Source organism: Peromyscus californicus, unplaced genomic scaffold, assembly GCF_007827085.1.
Source record: "Peromyscus californicus insignis strain IS unplaced genomic scaffold, ASM782708v3 Scaffold_21__1_contigs__length_65335640, whole genome shotgun sequence".
NCBI lineage: Eukaryota > Metazoa > Chordata > Mammalia > Rodentia > Cricetidae > Peromyscus > Peromyscus californicus.
In genome coordinates this window covers 8,959,709-8,980,226 of record NW_026294514.1, presented here as the reverse complement: position 1 = coordinate 8,980,226, position 20,518 = coordinate 8,959,709, and the positions used below count along the sequence as shown (strand labels likewise).

At 44.4% G+C, this 20,518-nt stretch overlaps 1 protein-coding gene across 2 annotated transcripts; it reads right to left on the bottom strand.

Annotated features, from left to right (window-relative positions):
• Positions 1-1,262: 1,262 nt before the first annotated feature.
• Positions 1,263-20,264, bottom strand: Coq10b (coenzyme Q10B). 2 transcript variants are annotated; one of them, XM_052749468.1, is made up of 5 exons: positions 20,087-20,264; positions 10,857-11,006; positions 9,006-9,198; positions 6,759-6,860; positions 1,263-2,311 (listed from the first exon to the last, which is right to left on the bottom strand). In XM_052749468.1, exons 1-5 carry the CDS (start codon positions 20,194-20,196, stop codon positions 2,144-2,146), a joined length of 723 nt encoding a protein of 240 aa, XP_052605428.1. In that variant the 5' UTR covers positions 20,197-20,264; the 3' UTR covers positions 1,263-2,143. The 2 variants fall into 2 exon arrangements, with proteins under 2 accessions (XP_052605428.1, XP_052605429.1); XM_052749469.1 differs by lacking the exon at positions 20,087-20,264 and adding an exon at positions 19,583-19,852.
• Positions 20,265-20,518: the final 254 nt, after the last annotated feature.

Here is a 20,518-nt window from a genome sequence, read left to right as displayed (position 1 = left end):
CACACACACACACACACACACACACACACACGCATGCAAATCCATAAAAGTAGCAACAATAAAACGAACCCACACAGGTACAGAGGCTCACATCTATACCTTCAGCATTTGGCAAGATGGACAGGAGCCTCAGTCATAATAACATCTCCTGTGCCACATAGTGAGTTCCAGGCCAGCCTGGGCTAATGACATCCCATGAAAACTGAACCAAATACCAAAACCTAAATCAAATGCAAGGCACACGATTATATGCAGACCACTTTGCTCTGGACATGTGCCAGTGGGAAGACGCTGTTTTCCTTGTTAAAAGCACAACTACAGCCACATGAGTAGATGTGAGCTCCTCACAGCCGCACAGCCAGGGCCTGAGAGTACGGGACTCCGCAGACGACCTAGCAAACTGCCACAGCAACCATTAAAGTTGAAAGCACCACGACTAGAGGTTTAGGAGGAAGAGGTGACTGGGGCAGAGTGAAAGGGGGAGTTGAGAAAAGACAGAGTGAGTTTAATTCACATCTGTCAGGCTCTACGGAAGGATTGCTGTGGTTTGGGCAGTGCTGAGGATCAAATCGAGAATACTACATCCATGAAGTAATTTTTTAAAAAAGATCTATTATATATAGTGTTTTGGCTGCCTGTAGGCCTGCAGGCCAGAAGAGAGCACCAGATCTCATTACAGATGGTTGTGAGCCACCATGTGGTTGCTGGGAATTGAACTCAGGACCTCTGGAAGAGCAGCCAGTGCTCTTAACCTGAGCCATTTCTCCAGCTCCATGCAAGTATTTTTAAGACATGAAATTCTATAGTACTATATTTCTGTTGCTACAGCTGACACACACCCGAGAAGAGGGAGTATCAGCTGAAGAACCGCTGCCATCTGACTGGCCTCCTGAGTATCAGCTGAAGCACCGCTGCCATCTGACTGGCCTTCGGGTTCACCTGTGAGACACTTTCCTGACTCCTACTTAATGTAGGAGGTGTCACCCTGGGGCAGGCGGGTCTTCATCTCTAAGAAAGCTAGCTGAACAGGAGCTAGGGACGATCGAGGAGCAGCGGACCTTCTCAGGCCTGCTTCAGTTCCCGCCTCTCGCTCCTGCCCTCGATTCCCTCTGCGATACACACTGTGACCTGTACGCTAAGTGAACACAATTCCTCAAGTGCTTTTGCTCACAGGGCTTGCATCGCAATAGGAACGTAAACTTGGCCATCTGTCAGAACACATATGGAAACAATACAGAAAAGATTAACAATCAAAGTCACTATACAAAAATAAACCAATTAACTTTATTCAGTCACGACTTCAGCGCTTACATTGATTTGTTTAAAAAAATATCAGTTTAGAATATTACTGAAAGTGAATATGCACAATAAATAGAAAATGGGGTGTACAGTGCTGGAGGCATATTAACTAACTTATCTGTTGCCTACAGTGGCAGACAAGACTCTGACAGGCGACCAGCATTTTGAAAGCACAGCTGAAGCACCCAAGGGGAGGTTTCAAATGTCTAGAAAAGTAGCTCGGAGCTCTGGACCACTCACCAAAAACAAAAACCAAACAAAAACCTACTCAGTGTACCTGGGAAGTACCTGTAACTTCCCAACAACACTGAATTATCTACTATTACCCATAAGAACAACTTAAAATACCAAAAGTGCTAAGACTTCATTAGCAGTACTTTAAATCAAAGTTTGAACATTAAATATATGATTACTCAAATATCCTAAGCCATATGGCAGACCCAATAACAATAAGTTACAAATACTCTGCACCTAATAACTTAAACATGATACGGTTAATATAGCACACATTGTATCTCAGCTAACCTTTCATGTAAGGTGATAACTAAAAGACGTGTTACCTTCACTCTGCACTCAAACGAGGGATGCAGTATCCTAGCAACAGTGATGACACCATTATTACAAAGGCAGAACCTGCAAATGTACACATTACTTTGAGTTACACTTGATTGAAGAAGTAATTCTATGTACACGTGGGTCCACATTCAATCTGCAAATTTTCAATGGAGCGGGCTTAGAATCACGGCACGCTTAACGAATGCTCTGACTTCTGAATAGGCGGGAGAGGGCTTCCTAAAGTCAACACACTAGTCAAGAGGAGGTGGTGTGGGTTCTTATTTCCCTTTCAGGTATGGTGAACTTCGTGAAGCATTAACTCCCGAGGTATATTTGTTTCTGGACCGTAGAGTTTGCACGCTCTTCTTTCAAAGGCGGCCACCATCTGCTTCACTACTTCATCGAAGAACAAGGTAGCGAGCTGAGAGTGCAGAAGTGAGCGGAATTCAAAAGAAACCTGCAAGACAATGGTCACAATCATCTACACATATCCAGATGCTGAGCATAGTGACACACGTCTACAATCCGAGCATTCAGGAGGCTGAAGCACTGGAGGCTGAGGCAGGAGTACAGGAATTTAAAATTTGCCTACTACACACAGCAAGTTTCAGGACAGCCTGAGCTGTAAAAGTAAAGGGCTGAGCCAAGCTAGCCTTGGTGGTGCAGGGTTGTAATTCCAGTTACTCGGGAGATCCAAGTTCAAGGCTCGCCTGGGCTGGAGTGGTGCAAGGCCTCTTTTAAAGGTCTGGTGATGTAGCTCAGTGTTAAAGCACCTGTCCAACATGCACAAAACCCAGGTCCAACCTCAGCACCACAGGAAAAGGCTATATTTCCACTTCAGAGTTCAGCTATGAACTGGCTTTCTAAGGTGGCGCTGTGTGGGTTACCTCTGGGGAGACCTGACACCCACTGGAAGAAGGGGTCATTTTATAGTAGCCTCACAACAGCTGTCACAATGAGCCTAAGGAAATAAGGCCAAGGAAACTTCCTTTTTTTTTAAAGATTTATTTATTTAATTTATGTCTGTATGAGGGTGTCAGATCCTCTGGAAGTGGAATTACAGACAGCTGTGAGCTGCCATGTAGGTGCTGGGAATTGAACTCAGGACCTCTGGAAGAGCAGTCAGTGTTCTTAACCTCTGAGCCATCTCTCCAGCCCCCTTCATACAGTTTTTAAAAGGTCCAGTGTAAAGTGCTAAGGGCTTAAATCTAGCTCAGTGGCCTTCAGTTCAGTTCCAGCTGTTATTCTGTTATTTTCCCAGTGGCCTGTTTTACCGCAGCCACGTTTTCCAGTCTAACATTGTAACACTGACCCTGAAGACAACCACAGCGTGTCTCAGCGTTGGTGACACTGGCCCTGAAGACAACCACAGCGGTGTCTCAGCATTGGTGACACTGGCCCTGAAGACAACCACAGCGTGTCTCAGCGTTGGTGACACTGGCCCTGAAGGCCAACCACAGCGGTGTCTCCGCGTTGGTGACACTGGCCCTGAAGACAACCACAGCGGTGTCTCAGCGTGGTCCTCCCAGCATCCTCAGTGTATGCTGTCAGAAATAATTCTAGTCTAAAGTTATCCCAGAAACCATACTATGTTTGCCCGTCTCTCTCGCGGAGTGGTATGAGCCAAGGAACCTTCTTTAGGGCAGAGAGTTTCACTGGCTTCTTCAGGAATGAAAATTTTAACTTTTTCCTTTTTTTAGTTTTTTGAGACAGGGTTTCTGTTTTGGAGCCTGTCCTGGAACTCGATCTGTAGCCCAGGCTGGCCTCGAACACACAGAGATCCGCCTGGCTCTGCCTCCCGAGTGCTGGGATTAAAGGCGTGCACCACCACCGCCCAGCGAAAATTTTAACTTTCACATTTATTGTAGGGAAATTATGCATGGCACACAAATGGAGGTCAGAGGTCACCTTCAGAGTTGAGGTTCTCCTTCCTCGCGTCACTGCATGTACCTTTACCCTCGAGTCACCCTGCCAGCTGCACTATCAGTCTACTTTAGGAGGGCATACGGAGAGGTCAGAGGACAATCTCCTAGAGGAAGTTCTCTCTCCACCATGGAGGTCCTGGCTGGCGATTGAACTCAGGTCTCAGCATCTTGCCAAAACTCTTCTGATGTCTTATTAGCACACTTGGCTTTACACGCAGCCTTCTTCACAAGAGGAAGCAGGAAGTGACTGCTCTGAGAGCGATCATTCCTATGGGAAGTAACGGCAGGAAGTATCAACTTCCTGTGTATGCACATGCATGTCTCCCACAAACCAGGCAGCCAAAGAGTTAGAACTTTAGTAATGCCCTCTGTTGTTCGGGATAGAACTCAAGGTAGTTACTGTAAACAACAGTACTGTAAGGACCCGGTATCCTCTGAATTATGACAGACTTTAACTTGCCTCTATCAGCTGACTGATGCTGGGGTTGAAACCGAGAGCTTCCATGAGCCACGTCCTAAGTCCTAACCTTTTTTCCCTTATCCTAGGACTCGATACTCGGACCTCTCACATACCGGACAAGGTCTCAAATTTTCTATTTTGAGATAGGGTCTCACTAACTTATCTAGGCTAAATTCAAACACACTGAGTGCAGGCATCTAACTCATGATCTTCTTGTCTTAGCCTCCTCAGTAGCTGGGATTACAGGCCTATACCATGTCTGACTCCTAACTTTTTATCTTTAAATAACTTTTTTAAAACAAGGGCTCCCTATGTAGCCTTGCCTTTCCTGGAGCTAGCTATGTATACCAGACTGGCCTCGAACTCACAGAGATCCGCCTGCCTCAGCCTCTCCAGTGCTGGAATTAAAGGCGTGCACCACCACACCAGGCTAAATAACTTCTTTATAATTAAAAACATAAAATTATATGTGCTGAGATGGCTCAGTGGGTAAAAGTACCTGCTGCCAAGCCAGATGACCTCAGTTTCATCCTTAGGACCTGTGGAATATTCCTTTACACTATGTGAATAATGTCACTATGATTGGTTTAATAAAGAAGCTGACTGGCCAATAGCTGGACAGGTAGAGGTCAGGTGGGACTTGCAGACAAAAAGAGAGTATGAAGAAGTAGTGGAGGAGTCTTGAGAATCGAGAGGAGCCATGGAGAGGATGATGAACTTGTCGTACTGAGAAAAGGTACCAAGACACATGGTAGATCGTAGATAAGAAACATGGGTTAATTTAAACTGTAAGAGCTGATAACAAGCCTGAGCTATTGGCTGCACATTTATAATTACTAATAAGTCTCAGTGTAGTTATTTGGGAACTAGCTGGTGGGACAGAAAGGTCCACCTACAAGGACCTACATGGTGGAAGGAGACAACTAACTCCCTAAAGTTGTCACACACACAATAAATGAAAATGTAGTAATAAAATAACCTCCTATTTGTTAAAAAAAAAAGTAGCAGAAACAACATAAAGGAGTTTCACATGCTCATCACCCAAACTTTCCTATTTGTCTTATAACAATCTAGCCACAGTACAGTTGTCAAAATCAGAAAACTACCAGCTGCTAGGTAACAAATGCTAAGATCTAAACTGTAGGCTGTTTAAATTGCCAATTGTCCTATAAACATCAAATTTTAGATTGAATCCAGGGCTTTATATATGTGATAATTAGTAATTTTGTTTTTGAGACAGGGTTTAACTGTACAGCTTTAGTTGGCCTTCAATTTGTTATTCTTCTGCCTCAGCCTCAACAGTGTTAGAATTATAGGCATGCCCTGGTTCCCATTTTTTAATGAAAGTAATTCAAGAGCTGAAAAAAGAATATCATTTACCTAAATTACCACCATTTCTTATGATTTAATGCCTGAATCACAAGCACAGAGAGAACTCATTTCCTATTGGGAAAGCAGTTAGAAATGGCTTAAGTTTCCTACAGCAAAAGTGATATGAACAAGACAATTAGGAATCTCTAGGTTATTTATTTATGTATTTTTATGATATAGGGTCTCACTATGCAGTCTTGGCTGGTCCCGACCTCACAGAGATCATGTGCTTCTGCGTCCTCAGTGTTGGGATTAAAGGTATGTGCTACCATACCTGGCAGGAGTTTCTAGATTCTCTTTGGAATTTCATTTCTGTATCTATTATGTAATGTACGGATTTAACTTGGTACTAATTTTAAACCTCTAATGGGCTTAAATGTCTTTAGTACTGAACAGACAGTGAAATGATAAATGTTTGGTTCGGCTGGTTTGTTCTCTAGTGCTTGATGATTATCCACCCAGTCTTCATTTTATAGGTAAATCTGTGCGCTTTTGTTGTTGGCAGAAAGCTCAATGCATAAGAGGATCTGAAACACTCAAAGACATAGGAACATACTGTGCAGTGAATGGTTTTTTTCCACTGCTGAATCCACACTGCCCTAGCGTTAAAAATACACTAGTTCACTAATTGAGCTATCCTGAAGCCATGATTATCAATTCCTGCATTCAAACAACTATTGGAACTGGGGAGTGGTGGTGCATGCTGTTGATCCCAGCACTCAGGAGGGCAGAGGCAAGTGGATCTCTGTGAGTTTGAGGCCAGCCTGGGCTACAAAGCGAGATCCAGGACAGCTAGAGCACATAGTGAGACTCTGTCTCTAAAAACAAAGCAAAACAACCAAACAAGGATGTTACCAGCTATGTGTGGCAGTATCTGCTGTAATCCTAGCACTCAGGGGGTTGAGGGATGATAGTGAAGCTGAGGCCAGCCCAAGCTGTGCAGTAGACTGCAGTCCAGCCCAGGCTACAAAGTAAAACCCTGCCTCAAAAACTGCGTAACCTGGGGCTGGGAAGATGGCTCCATGGCACTTCCCACCAAGCCTGATTTGACTGACAGGAGGGCAGAAGAGACCTTTGAAAACCGTTCTCTGAACTCCACCTGCGTGCTGTGGTGTACACGGACAAACCAGAACTTGTAACAGACTTACTGAGAAATCCAAGGTACAAGTTCTCGGGTAGCCAGGAAGACCTGGGCTAAAACGCCAAATAGTCTCCAGATGGTTGAACAGTTTCCCATCAGTACAAGATGCCTAGAACAAAAAGGAAAGAGAAAGAGTAAATACCTTTCATATGGGCAAACTCAACCATGACTGGGGCTTACTTCCTTGAAAAGTAATTCTCTTTACCAGCTCGGAGTACAAGAGGTGAAGAGGTCTAGCAGCTTGGAACGAGGAAGTAACTTCTTACCACAGTCAGTCATTTTCTCTTCCTCTAGGATCCCAGACTGTCAGCTCTTCTCTCTTTCATGTGCTCACCTACTGTGTTACTTAGCTCTATTAGATCTCATTCCTTCAGGCTGTGGGAGATGCAACTGCTCATGTGTGTTGACTACAGGTGTCTTCCTCCATCCCTAGCCATCTTTCTGAGACAGGGTCTCTGTGATGTAGAATCACTGTGGAGACAATCTCTGGCATGTCTATAAAGTACTATGGGATTAGGTCCACATAAAGGCCCACCCTCAACGTGGGCAGCATGGTTCCCAGAACTGGTGTCCTGGCCTGCATAAAAAGGAGAAAGGAAGCACCACCATGCATTGCTCTCATTCTTGACTGTCGATGCAGTGTGGCCCGTGGACCTCAAGCTTCTGCTGCCATGACTTCACCAGCTGCCATGTCTTTTCTACCATGACCAAAGGCACACTTCAACTGTGAGCCAGAATAAATTCCTCCTCCCTTGAATGGCTTCCCGTCAGGTGTTTAGCCACAGCAACAAGTAAGTGAAACATCCATCACTCTGGCTAGGCTGGCTGACCAATGAGCTTCAGAGACACAGCTGCCTGCCCTCTAGCACTGGGGTCACAGCCCACACACCACTCCCGGGGCTGGGGATCCAAACTCGGGTCCTTATGCTTGCACAGTAAGTACTTTACCAATTGGGCAATCCCCCAACCCCAGGGAGTGACTTAAAAAACAACAGCCGGGCGGTGGTGGCGCACGCCTTTAATCCCAGCACTCGGGAGGCAGAGCCAGGTGGATCTCTGTGAGTTCGAGGCCAGCCTGGACTACCAAGTGAGTTCCAGGAAAGGCGCAAAGCTACACAGAGAAACCCTGTCTCGAAAAAGAAAAACAACAACAACAACAACAACAACAACAACAACAAACCTCATTTCCAATTCTGCCACTTACAGGTACTCCAGAACAAGTTAAATACCACACATTTCTTCAGGTGTAAAGTAACATAGACTTTATACCATCACTCTGAAATGTTCATGAGGTATCTGGTACATATTTCTGGGACAAACTGTTTTGTCTGCCTGCATGTCTGTTCACCACAGAAGTCAGAAGAGGGCATCAGATCCCTTAGAACTGTGGGTACAGCCAGCTGCAAGCCACCATGTGGGTGCTGGGAACTGAACCAGGTCCTCTGAAAGCAGCTTAATCACTGAGCCATCTCTCTGTTCCACATTTAGCCTTTTAACTTTCTTTAACCTTTCACTGTCTTACCATGTCTCCTGTAACTTAAAAAAAAAAAAAAAGTATGCCTGGGAGTGGTGGTGGCAGTGGCGCACGCCTTTAATCCCAGCACTTGGGAGGCAGAGGCAGGTGGATCTCTGTGAGTTCGAGGCTAGCCTGGTCTGAGTTCCAGGACAGCCAGGGCTGTTACAGAGAAACCCTGCCTTGGGAGGGAAAAAAAAAGTGTGTGTGAGCATTAAACAAACTGATCTTTTTCTCAGTGGTAAAGTAATATGCTAAAAATATTAAATATATTAATTCTTCTTTTCCTTTTTTTTTTTTAAAAGACAGGCTCACTTTATAGCCCAAGCTAGCCTCAAATGCACAGTCCACTTGCCTGAGGCACCTCTTTACTGTTAGGATTGCAGGCATGTACTATCATACCCTATTTTTTAAATCATACCCTATTTTTTAATCATAACAAAGATGAAAACATTTCTCACTTCTGTGGCCCAAATGATCTATCTTGCAATTTAGTAGTCTTTAGTAGAAGAAAAACAGAAAACAAACCTTCTCATTTCTAAATTTTACTCAAACTTCTATTTGCAAAGAATAATGCTAATGCTGTATCAATTAACACAATTAGGAAATACAGTAAGTGGCTTTTCCCCCTCTCCTCTTACTAGCTGTATCTTTTAGGCTGTTACATGTTATTTAACTCATTTAGTATAATAAACATCTAGGGAATGTTCAAAACAAAACAAAACAAAAAACCAAACTTACCTTTACCAAATGTGGTTTGACCAAGGTTACAACTGATGTATATCGCTCCAAAACAGGTGGAAACCCAACTTCTAATTGGGTTTTACAATAACCAGATCTCCTAGATAGTATGTCTGATTTTTTACACCAAGGAACGAAATGCTTATAATCTTCCATTCCTGATACCACATCATACATTTCTTGCATTGAATATCTTAAAAAGAGAGATAAAGAATATTAGCGCCGGGCGGTGGTGGCGCACGCCTTTAATCCCAGCACTCGGGAGGCAGAGCCAGGCGGATCTCTGTGAGTTCGAGGCCAGCCTGGTCTCCAAAGTGAGTTCCAGGAAAGGCGCAAAGCTACACTGAGAAACCCTGTCTCGAAAAACAAAAAAAAAAAAAAAAAAAAAAAAGAATATTAGCAACTGATTCTATGAGTTTTAAATAGAATATAATAAACCATTCGTAAGTCACATGGCACACACTGAACCACATGATGGAATGGAGGAGTTCAAACAATCCAGAAAGTGAAAGGACTCTAAATACATATGGCAGAGGTCACAATGACCATAGTGACTTGAATACGAATGGTCCCCAGAAACTCATATATATCTGAATGCTTAGTCATCAAGGAGTGGCATTATCTGAGAAGGATTAAAACAATTAGGAGGTAAGGTGCCTTGTTAGAGTAGGTGTGGCCTTACTGGAGGAAGTGTGTCACTGAGGGTAGGCTTTGAGGTTTCAAAAACCCATGCTAAGCCCAGGCTCTCTCTCTACCTGCAAATTAGGATGTAGCTCTCAATCACTACTCCAGCACCTGCTGCCATGATGATAATGGACTAATAAACCTCTGAAACTGTAAGCAAGCCCCAAAATAAATGCTTTCTCTTTTAAGATTGCCTTGGTCATGGTTCTCTTGACAGCAATAAAACACTAAGAAAATGACCAAACAACAAAAATAAAACTCTTTGAATATATGTAAAAGGCAACCTGACTTGAGAACCAGATATTTACTATTCTTACTCATAAAGGCAAGGGAAGCCGGGCGGTGGTAGCGCATGCCTTTATTCCCAGCACTCAGGAGGCAGAGCCAGGATGATCTCAGTGAGTTCAAGGCCAGCCTGGTCTACAGAGCGAGATCCAGGACAGACACCAAAACTACACAGAGAAACCCTGTCTCGAAAAACCAAAAAGAAAAAGAAAAAAAAAAAGAAAAGAGGCAAGGGAAGGATGGGGGCACATGCCTCCATCCTAACACCCCAGAGGCTCTGGTAGGAGGACTGACAAGATTTCAAGCCCAGCCTGAGCTATAGAGCAAGTACCAGGCTAGCCAACGAAACCCTGTCTCAAAACCCAAATAAATAAACAGATCCTGGACACAGCTAAAATATAACCCACCATAAAATTATCATTAATCATAAATCACAAAAAGATATTTTGGGCAGGGTTGGGGTGGCTCATACCTTTATTAATCTCAGCACTCAGAAGGTAGAGGCAGGCAGATCTCTCAGTTCAAGGCCAGCTAGGGCTACACAGAGAAACTCTTATCTTGAAATTCACCGCAAAAGCGGGAAGGCATTTTTGGTTACAACAAAATTTGAACCTCCATATATGTTTTAATTAATCTTTATAATCATGAAAGAATAACAAAGATGCAATAAATTATTTCCTTTAAATGTCAAGGTTATTTCTAACCAATCAGTTAATATAATATTACAGTCCTTCAACAATATGTATAAATCAGCAAGGGTTATAGATAGATTAACCTAGAAAAAAGTTTGATCTACAGGAGGATAATCCAGAGAGAAAGCAGCATGGCACTCCATAGAAAAGTATAAGTGTGCTTTTAATAAAATTACTATTATATACAAACCCTATAATTCTTCTCTCCGAATACTCTTTTCGTTTATTTACTAATGGCGCAGTGATTTTGAAGAATGTTCTTGCATAGATCTCTTTAGGCAAAACTGAGGAATGCGGTGGAAGGGTTCTGTTCATCAATATACCACAGGAAGCTAAGTATCTAAAAGACAAGTTATAACATTTAGGATAAAAGTTAAACACAAATTATACAGCATTATAAAAAGCAATCATATTTTAGAAGAGTTTGCAATTTTAGAGTAGTGCTGAAAACAGGCATGGATTTTGTAAATGGATGTTTCCTGTCCTGACTGCCCAGTCCCAAATAACCGACTTAGAGGCTGAATATCAGTTATAAATGCTTGGCTGATAACTCAGGCTTGTTCCTAGCTAACTCTTACACTTAAATTTACCCATATTTCTATCTGTGCTTTGTCACATGGTGGTACCTTTATTAGCATAGCATATTCATCCCCTGCTCCCTCTGCATCTGGCTGTTAACTCCTGATTCCACCCTTCTCCTTCCCATCATCCTTAGTTTGGTCGCCTTGCCTATACTTCCTGCCTGGCTATGTCCAACTAGCATTCTACTAAACCAATCTGAGTGAAAAACCTTTACTGTGTACAAGAGGATTGTTCCACAGCAGATTCAGAAAGATAAACCTTTTTTTTAAAAAAAGGTTTATTTATTTATTATGTATACAGTGTTCTCCCTACATGCCAGAAGAGGGCATCAGATCAAATTATAGATGGTTGTGAGCCACCATGTGGTTGCTGGGAATTGAACTCAGGAATTCTGGAAGAGCAGTCAGTGCTCGTAACCTTTGAGCCATCTCTCCAGCCCCAAGATAAATTTCTAAGTAGCATAAAGAAAACTAAAACAAGCCGGGCGGTGGTGGCGCACACCTTTAATCCCAGTACTCGGGAGGCAGAGCCAGGCGGATCTTTGTGAGTTCGAGGCCAGCCTGGGCTACCAAGTGAATCCCAGGAAAGGCGCAAAGCTACACAGAGAAACCGTCTCGGGAAAAAAAAAAAAAAAAACTAAAACAGGCTGTAGAGATAGTTCAATGGAAAAGCACTGGCTGTTCTTCCAGAGGATCCAGGTTCAATTCCCAGCACCCACATGGCAGCTCACAACTGTCTGTAACTCCAGTTCTAGGGGGTCCAACACACACAGACTTACATGCAAACAAAACACCAGTGTACATGAAATATGAATAAATAAACTAAAAATACCTAAAACAACAGCCAACAGAGTGGTCAGAAGCTTCTGGCACAAACACTATCTCCTCAGGAGCTGGCTTTCAACTGGCAGCTATGCATTACATCATGCCATAGGCTTGCCTGTATACTCTTCATCTATTACTCAGTTTACCTTATTCATCAAAGTGGTTTCCCAGTGGGTTTCCCAGAGTTGGCTGGACTCCTGCCCACACCAATGAGACCTAAAAGCAGGTCTGTGTCAGATCTGGACTCTGATGTGTCAGAACTGCTGCTCCTCTGACTTCCTAATCATTTATTTCAACGTGCATGTGTTATGGTATGTCCTGTTACAAAGTGAGCCCATGTACAGATGTCAGCTATGCTCCTGTTCGCCTTTTTAAAACATTTATTTATGCACGAGTGCTCTGTCTGCAGGCCAGAAGAGGGCATCAGATCCCATTATAGATTGTTGTGAGCCACTGGGCACCATGTTGTGAGCCACCATTCACTGTGTGGTTGCTGGGAACTGAACTCAGGACCCCTAGAAGAGTAGTCAATGCTCCTAACTGCTAAAAGCCATGGGGATATGAAGTAGGAACTCAGCTGTATATGGTAAAGCTATACCTGGAAGAATCAAGGAATTCTTCCAGAGGAAAGCCAAATTTCAAGGAGTATTTGGTGTTATTTGGCTTTTAATATATCAGCTGTTTTCTGCTATGAATTTCTAACTGTGGATTTGATCATTCCTTGGGCATACACACCTAAGGTACTTGGATAAAATATAAAGCATATTACAGGTATACCACACAATCCCACAGGCCAAGCAGTCATAGAAAGATCTAATTGAACTTTGAAGGATATGCTAAATAAACAGAAAGAGGTAACAATAACCCCTAGAAATAGATTGCATAGTGCTTTATTAACCCTGAATTTTCTCAATGCTGATGAGAAAGGGACAACAGCTGCGGAGAGACATTGGACAACTGAAAAAACTCCTGAGCTAAACCAACTGATTTACTTCAAAGATGTGTTGACTCCGGAATAGAAACCAGGATACATCCTATGTTGGGGAAGGGGTTTTGCTTTTGTTTCTGCAGGAGAAGAAAAGCTATGGATACCTACAAAATTAATAAAAATTCGATTCAAACAGGAGAAACCTCAGTGAGGAGAAGTGATAGCTCATCCACCAATGTGACAACTCTACAAGTTGTAAGAAAAACTCAACAAACAAGGGTCAGGGCAGGGTTCTGTTTTGTCTTTACCGGATAATAGAAATACCCATGTTCCAGAACTCATAAGGCCTTAGATACACAGACATCTGCAGCAGAAGGGATGAACCTATTGGTACCAATATACACAGGGTAATATCTCACTGCCTAGCATCTCTTTAACTCTAGAAAAGTTGTGGTCCCAGTTCGATTATAAATCAAGCTGGCTTTGGAGTTAGAATGTGGCTTTCTCCTTCTCTAAACCCAAGCATGCTGCTAAAAGAAAAAATTAAGAGATTCTGTCTCATATCAGAAGAGCCGCCTGGTGTGGGACAAAAAAAAAAACCAATAATCTAGGGACCCTTGTCAAGATTCTATTCTTTCCATGCTTGTCCTTGCTCTTGGAGAATCCTTTCTCTATCCAGAATAAATCCAAACTTTCCATTTTGATATTAATAATGTTCAAGTTTTCCACAATAAAAAAATAAGTCTTTCCAATAGCAATCTCTGCAGCTTCCAGAAGATGGGGCCCCACAACGACTCTACCCAGTCCAGAATGATGCCATGGTACCCATGAACATAAATAAATGATCAACTTTGGACTGAAAACTCTCCAGGACAGTTCCAAGATGAGACGGTCCATCTGACTTCTAGCCAGAATCTCAGACAACCTTACCCATTGCTGAGACTGGCTGCAGAATCTGCAGCTATTCCTACTGATACTTAACTATTTGAGCTTTCTTACAGGACCCCACAGAGATACCATCGCCCCCAAACAGCAGGAAGCAATTCTAAGAAAAAGACGCCCCGATGTCCCATCTCTCAAAGGTTTCATTATACTCTGGGTTATGGATAATGGTTATAGGGTTGGGGGTGAAACAATAAAAATTAAGACTCAGCATTCTCCTTAAGAAAAGAAAAATGGGGTCAGGCGGTGGTGACACACGCCTTTAATCCCAGCACTTGGGAGGCAGAGCCAGGTGGATCAATGTGAGTTCGAGGCCAGCCTGGTCTACAGAGTGAGATCCAGGAAAGGCACAAAGCTACACAGAGAAACCCTGTCTCAAAAAACCAAAAAAGAAAAAAGAAAAATGGGACTGGATAGGTATAGGATATTAAGGTAGATTATTGTATATATAAACTAATTTAGTAAAATATCAACCTTAGATAATTTGCACTGTTATGGATTCTTATATACTGACACAAATGTAAAATTATATTTGTCATACTGTATGTATGTTCTTCCTCTGTTTAGGATATTTTGTATATTGATACATATTTAGGATTGTTGACATACTGCATATTGCAGTATACATTTCTACCTCTGTTTAAGATATTTTGTGTATTGTCACAATTTTGAGATCATTGTCCTTATACAGAATATCTGCTTACAGTTTATCTTGTTAATATGAAGCCTTAGTCCTAAGATTACTTAGGTAGAAGACTTACAGATTTATAGTCACTCATGCTTGTCATTTCTATAGTTATGTTAGTTAGGTTGTCCAGATTTACAGATACATAGGTCAGATGGATAGGTAATCTTCAAACATTTCATAGACCTAGAGAATATGGCATTTACATGTTTTGATAACTTAGAATTCTGTTGACATGAGATACGATTGCTCCTGGCAGCACCAATCTGATCCTGAGAGAATGCTGGGCTTCTAAGACATTCTGTTTGGAAGTTTGTCTTCTTCTTGGTGCAAAATGGCCTGCTGGGCAAAGAACTGTTCTTGCCTCAACTGCTGACAGTACAAATGCTGTTCTTTCTAGATGCATGGGACACAAGGAAAAGCAACTACTGAACTCTGCCAAGACAGGGTAAGATGATCTTTCAAAATTCCTGCTTCTGAAAATGGTCTGTCAGATAATTCTAGGCCTGTAGCTAAACTGGATGTCCCAACGGTGCTGAGAAATGCCCAGTCTGCCAGCTGCCTCTCTCTATTCCCGTAAGTTTTCTGAAAGTTGCTTGCATGCTTCTGCGGTTTCCTCAGGTATTATTATACTCCTTCTCAGGTCTTTGATGGGGTTGAATACTAACAGTTACAGTTACAATCTTCTTGTATCTTAGCTAGAACATATTAAGTACTGGATTCAGATTCTTCAGGATAAAACAGCTTTTGGAATAATCTCTCTAACATGCCATTTATCTGTGTTCTGGACTTCTCTGGATTTTAGTATGTATCTCTTGTTTGATGTTGTTCTTGTTGGTTGTTGTTCCATTTTGTTTAGGTCATTACCCTTTCTTTCTCCTGGACAATACTTGATAATCATTCCTATTGTATATAGTTTTGTGTTAGGTTAGAACTTTCTTATTTAGACAAAAAGGGGTAGATGTAGTGGGTAGCTATTCTAGCTATGATCTTGAAGCATCACTCCTTAGTGAGGTAGCAGGTAACTGTTACACCTGCCTATGACCTTGAAGTACATGCCCCTGGGGCGTGGCCGCTGGGGACCCTTAAGACCTGGGATGCAAGGATGCACCTCTTTCTTCGCTCCCCTCATGGTTTTGGATGCCGGAGACAGACCAGGCGAAAGAACAGCGTGGGACTGGGCCTCAGCCTTTCAGGACCCTGCAATAATTCCTCTGTTCTGTATTGTGAGTTTTCTTTCTCTAATAGATTCCTTTGCTCTATCATCAGACTCTATGGATTGCTAGCAATACCAGGACCCATTAGGTTGGGGCTATAGCTCAATGGTAAAATGTATATACATATGAATACAGAAACATACTCACTCATATGTAGATAAATGGGGGGGGGTAGGCATTCCTGGTGGTAGGGAAAGAGCTTAGCAATACTCAGAAACTAAGAGATTAATAGCCTGGCTCAGCAGTACACGCCTGCAACCCCAGCACTTTGGGAAGCAGAGATGGAAGATCAGCAAGAGCTCAAGTACAGCCTACTTGATAGGTATTCTATCACACAGTGGATTCTACACAGTGAATTCCAGGACGTCAGAACCAGATAGGGAGACTCTGGCTAACAAACTAACCAGCACCCAGGCGCAGGGGCAGACACTTATAATTTCAGTCCTAGGGAGGATCAGGGACTTAAGGCCATCCAATGCCACATAGAGTTTGAGGTCAGTTGGGACTACATGAGAGTCTGTCTCAAACAAAACAGAACAAACTCAAAAAAAGACCAGAGATGTAGCAGTATAACAGGCCAGGAGGACAGTATTAAAAAATACTGCAGGCTGAAGAGATGGCCCAGTGGGTAAAGCTCCTGCCATGCAAACATGAGGACCTCAGTTCTCAAGAATCCACATAGAAGTCAGATGCACACTTAGAAGCCCTGGGAGCTCACACACAGAGAGCGAACACTGGCAACAAGTGAAAAAGAAGGAAACTAACTATATGGTTGCAAGACATAGAGAAATCAAGCTGGAACTGAGCTGGGAGCCTCCTCTTTGCTGATGGCAAACTTTCACAGTGCAGGAAGGTACTATGGCAGGCTGCTATGGATCAAGTCATTAGTAGTATTGCCCAGCTAAGAGCACTGTGAGCTACATTATCAACTTACCAGGCAAGATGTGCTCAGTGGTGCAACAATGGCATGACTACTACGTGAGTAATGGGCCGCTCTTCTGGTTGGACTTGAGGCCCACGCTATAGAAGAAATCCATGCCTAGTATTGTCAATCTGGGAGGTCACAGGCCTTAGCATGGAACCTATCACTCTTATTTTGCTAAATGGACATATGGTCAAACTGTTTTCTAAATACTTCCAGTTATACCTATAACTCACTGCTACATTCAGCCTGTCAGACAAGTTTCCTTTTCCAAGTGGGTGGAAGTGCATACAGAAACTCACAGCCAGTTAAAGTACTAAGAACAAGTGACTACTGAGCATTCAGCCCTAAATGGGCCCTCTACATCACTTGCTCCAAGGCTCAAGGAACATAGCAATAAAATGGGTAGTATACAATCTAAAAACTGAAGGACAAAGAGGGATGCTGCAAAACAATGTCTTCTGGACAGGAGACGGCTGTCACACTCACAAACGCCCCGTAGCTATGGTTGCCTGCCACTACCTCCCGAGTGCTGAGATTAAAGGCATGCAACACCATATCCAGCTTCTTTTATATGGGGTCACAGAAATGTCTCAGCAAGTAAAGGGACTTGTCACCAAGTCTGATGACCTGAGTTCAATCCCAAGGACCCACGGTGGGAAAACTGGCTCCCTAAAGTTGTCCTATGACTTCTCCATGTATACTCATCATACTCTGTGGCACATGTGCACCTACACTAAACACACACAGCAATTAACAAAAAGTTGATAAAGGCACGGCACACACCTTTAATCCCAGCACTCTGGAGGCAGAGGCAGTTGCATCTTTGTGAGTTCAAGTCCAGCCTGGTCTACACAGTGAGTTCTAGGATAGCCAGGGCTACATAGTGAGACCCTGTCTCAAAAAATAAATAAAATTTTAACAATGAGAATTTACAAAAATGACTTAAATACGTACCAAACTAATGTATGCCCCCCAAAAAAGAACAACAACAACAAAAACCTAGTATGCAAAATGCCTAGTTATTTATGTTCTCTATGCAGTCTTGGCTAGCCTGGGACTTGCTAGGTAGACCAGGCTGGCCCTGAACTAGCAGAGATCCACTGCCTCTGCCTCCTGTCTCTTTTTTTGTTTGCTTTTGTTTTAGAGACAGAGTCTCACTTTGTATAGACCAAGTTAGGATTGAGCTCAAAATCATATGTGTCAATCAGTCTCCTCCGGTGCTGGAATTGTAGGCATGCATCACAAATCTTGATAACAAGCCTTTTTGAATAACATGCATGTGAAGACTGGTGACTGAGAAGGCCAGAGGCCATGGATCTCCTGGAGCTGGAGTTGAAGGTGCATGTGAGATTCCCAGTGTAGATGCTGGGTGCTGTAAGAGCCAGCCCTAGACTTTTGTTTTGAAGATAATAGAGGGGCCAGGTATGATGGTATACCTGCCTTTACTCCCAAGACTCGAGGTGAAGCAGGAAGATCTTTGACAGCGTCAGGCCAGCCCAGCCAGAGCTACACCATGAGACCATGTCTCAAAAAAAAAACAAAAAACAAAAAAAAAAAACCAAAAGCAGCTCACAGGTAGAACATGCCCAGCATGCACAAGGCCCTGAGCTCCTGCCAGAGGACACATACAAAAAACTACAAGATGCCTGTTCCCAAAGAGAAGTACTGGTGTCAAGCTGAGCAAGAAATTCACACATTGGTTCTCTAAGCCCCTCAAGACACCCTTACACAATCTGATCATACTCCTAAGAAACTGTGTGTGAGTAAAACAATGAAGAGATTTCCTGATCAGTATGCCCGCTTTAGTTACAGTGTCCTGGACACACGTCTATGTTCACGCATGAATAAGGGCTAGGGTATAGAGATAAGTGACAGGGCTGCTTAACATGTTCACAGCCCCAGGGTGGCTCCAGCACCTGCCATGCACCTGCCCCAAGAGGCTAGGATTGCAACGCAGAGAACCATACAATTAGCTGCTTGCGCAGCAGTTACACCAACTAATAAACACTGAAACACATTGCAAACACACTTTTTATCACTAATATTCCAAAACTCCTCATCCAAATAACCTATTATAATAAGGGCCAGAACACTAGCTGATGTAACACTTTTATGTATTCACAAACCATTTTTGTTGTTGTTTTTCCTTTTTGGGATCCAGTAGCTAAATACATCCCAGGCTGGTCTGGACTTCTTGAGCACAAGCCTCGCTCCATAGGCAGCAAACTGGCATTTAATGAGGAATATAAGCAGTTCTGAAGTATGGGGAGATTATGTCTTGCTTGGAAAGCTATCTGTTGATGATTTCACCTTAGTTTCAACAATGTTCCTGTGGGGTTCGGAGGTGAAGCATTGCTGATACTTTCTGTTTGTTTTTGAGACAGGATCTTATCTTACAGCTCTGGCTGGTCTGGAACTAGCTAGGCAGAGCAGGGTGGCCTCAAGCACCAGGCCCCGCCCCTTTGTTGCTATTTTAAAGTCTTCAGTCAAATGAAATGTCCTGGAGCTCAGCAAGATTTGTGCTTTCTCCCCCGTATACATACACGATCCATTTCAAATGCTAATTTTGCTTTTGGATCTTGAGACAGGGTCTCACTTTGTAGCTGAGGCTGGCCTCGAACTCACAGCAATCCTCCTACCTTAGCCTCACTGACAAGGCTATAGGTGTGAGCCACTACGCCCAGCCGATTTTAATTTTTGAGAATCACTGATCACAGTATTATTCGTAACAGAAAACTGCGTAGTAAACTTAAGAGCACCCTTCAGGCCTCTCTACATCCATCTCCACCCTCAACCCCCTTAAATGGACCAACCAGGAAAACGGGAGGCAGGGCCATCTTCAAGGTTACAGGACCTCTAAGTGACAGCGGCGTGGAAACAACAGATCGGTCCTCTTTGTTGGCTGCGTTTCCTACTGCGAGGGCCGAGCGGCCGGGGTCAATGAACTCCGCGGCCAGCGAGACAGCGTCTGCCAGGCGGTTCACCGCCAGGACACGCACTCCCACGGCCCCGGGAGCCCGCAGCCGTCGGCGCAGTTTAAAACTTTCCCGGACCGCCGCGGGCCTCCCCGCCCCGCGAGGAGACCGGAAGGGCGGGGGGAGGCGGCGGCCCGGCTGCCACTCAGCTGCTCCCACGGCCGCCTCGTCGCTGACTCACCCCGAAAACACGAGGGGCACGCGGGCGGGCCGGCCTCTCTGCCGAGCGCCGCGCCCCAGTTCTCCGGGCCCGGCCGGAGCCCCGCGCCTCGTCAAGGGGTCAGCGTCCCCGGCCACGGACCCGCCCCCGCGCCGGCCGCCCGGAAAACCTCCGCTCGCTACCTGACGTTGCGCGCAGGCCTCCGCGCCGGGGCTTCCGCCACGGTGGTCGACTTCGAACGGCAGCCCGACACCACCCTGGCCAGCGCCCTCGGACCGGTCCGAGCTGCCATGATCGTCTTTCCGAAGCCGGTAGCCGACGCCGGCACCAGGCCCGAGGCACCGCCTTCAGGCCCGCCCGGTGGGAGGGCTCCTGCACCTCCCCAGCCAATCCGCAGGCCCCCTGGGCAACAGGACACGCCCCTTCGACTCGTTTGCCCCCCCCCGCCTCCCCGTGACGCCAGGCTGACGTCAGACTGACGCACACGCCCCGCGCCGCCTCCCGCCGGCCAATCAGAGGGCCGCGGGTCTCCAGGACACGCGCCGCTTCGGCCGCGCGCCTGCGCACTTATGTAATCGTCGGGACGAACCCCTCCGGAGTTCACCCGCCCAGCC

Coding starts and splice junctions, on each gene's coding strand:
- Coq10b (XM_052749468.1), bottom strand. CDS start 20,196: ATGGCAGCTCGGACCGGTCCGAGGGCGCTGGCCAGGGTGGTGTCGGGC. Junction 11,007..20,086: donor AGGCCTGCGCGCAACGTCAG/GTAGCGAGCGGA, acceptor CTTGTCTTTTAG/ATACTTAGCTTCCTGTGGTA. Junction 6,861..9,005: donor TCAAACCACATTTGGTAAAG/GTAAGTTTGGTT, acceptor TTTTTGTTCTAG/GCATCTTGTACTGATGGGAA.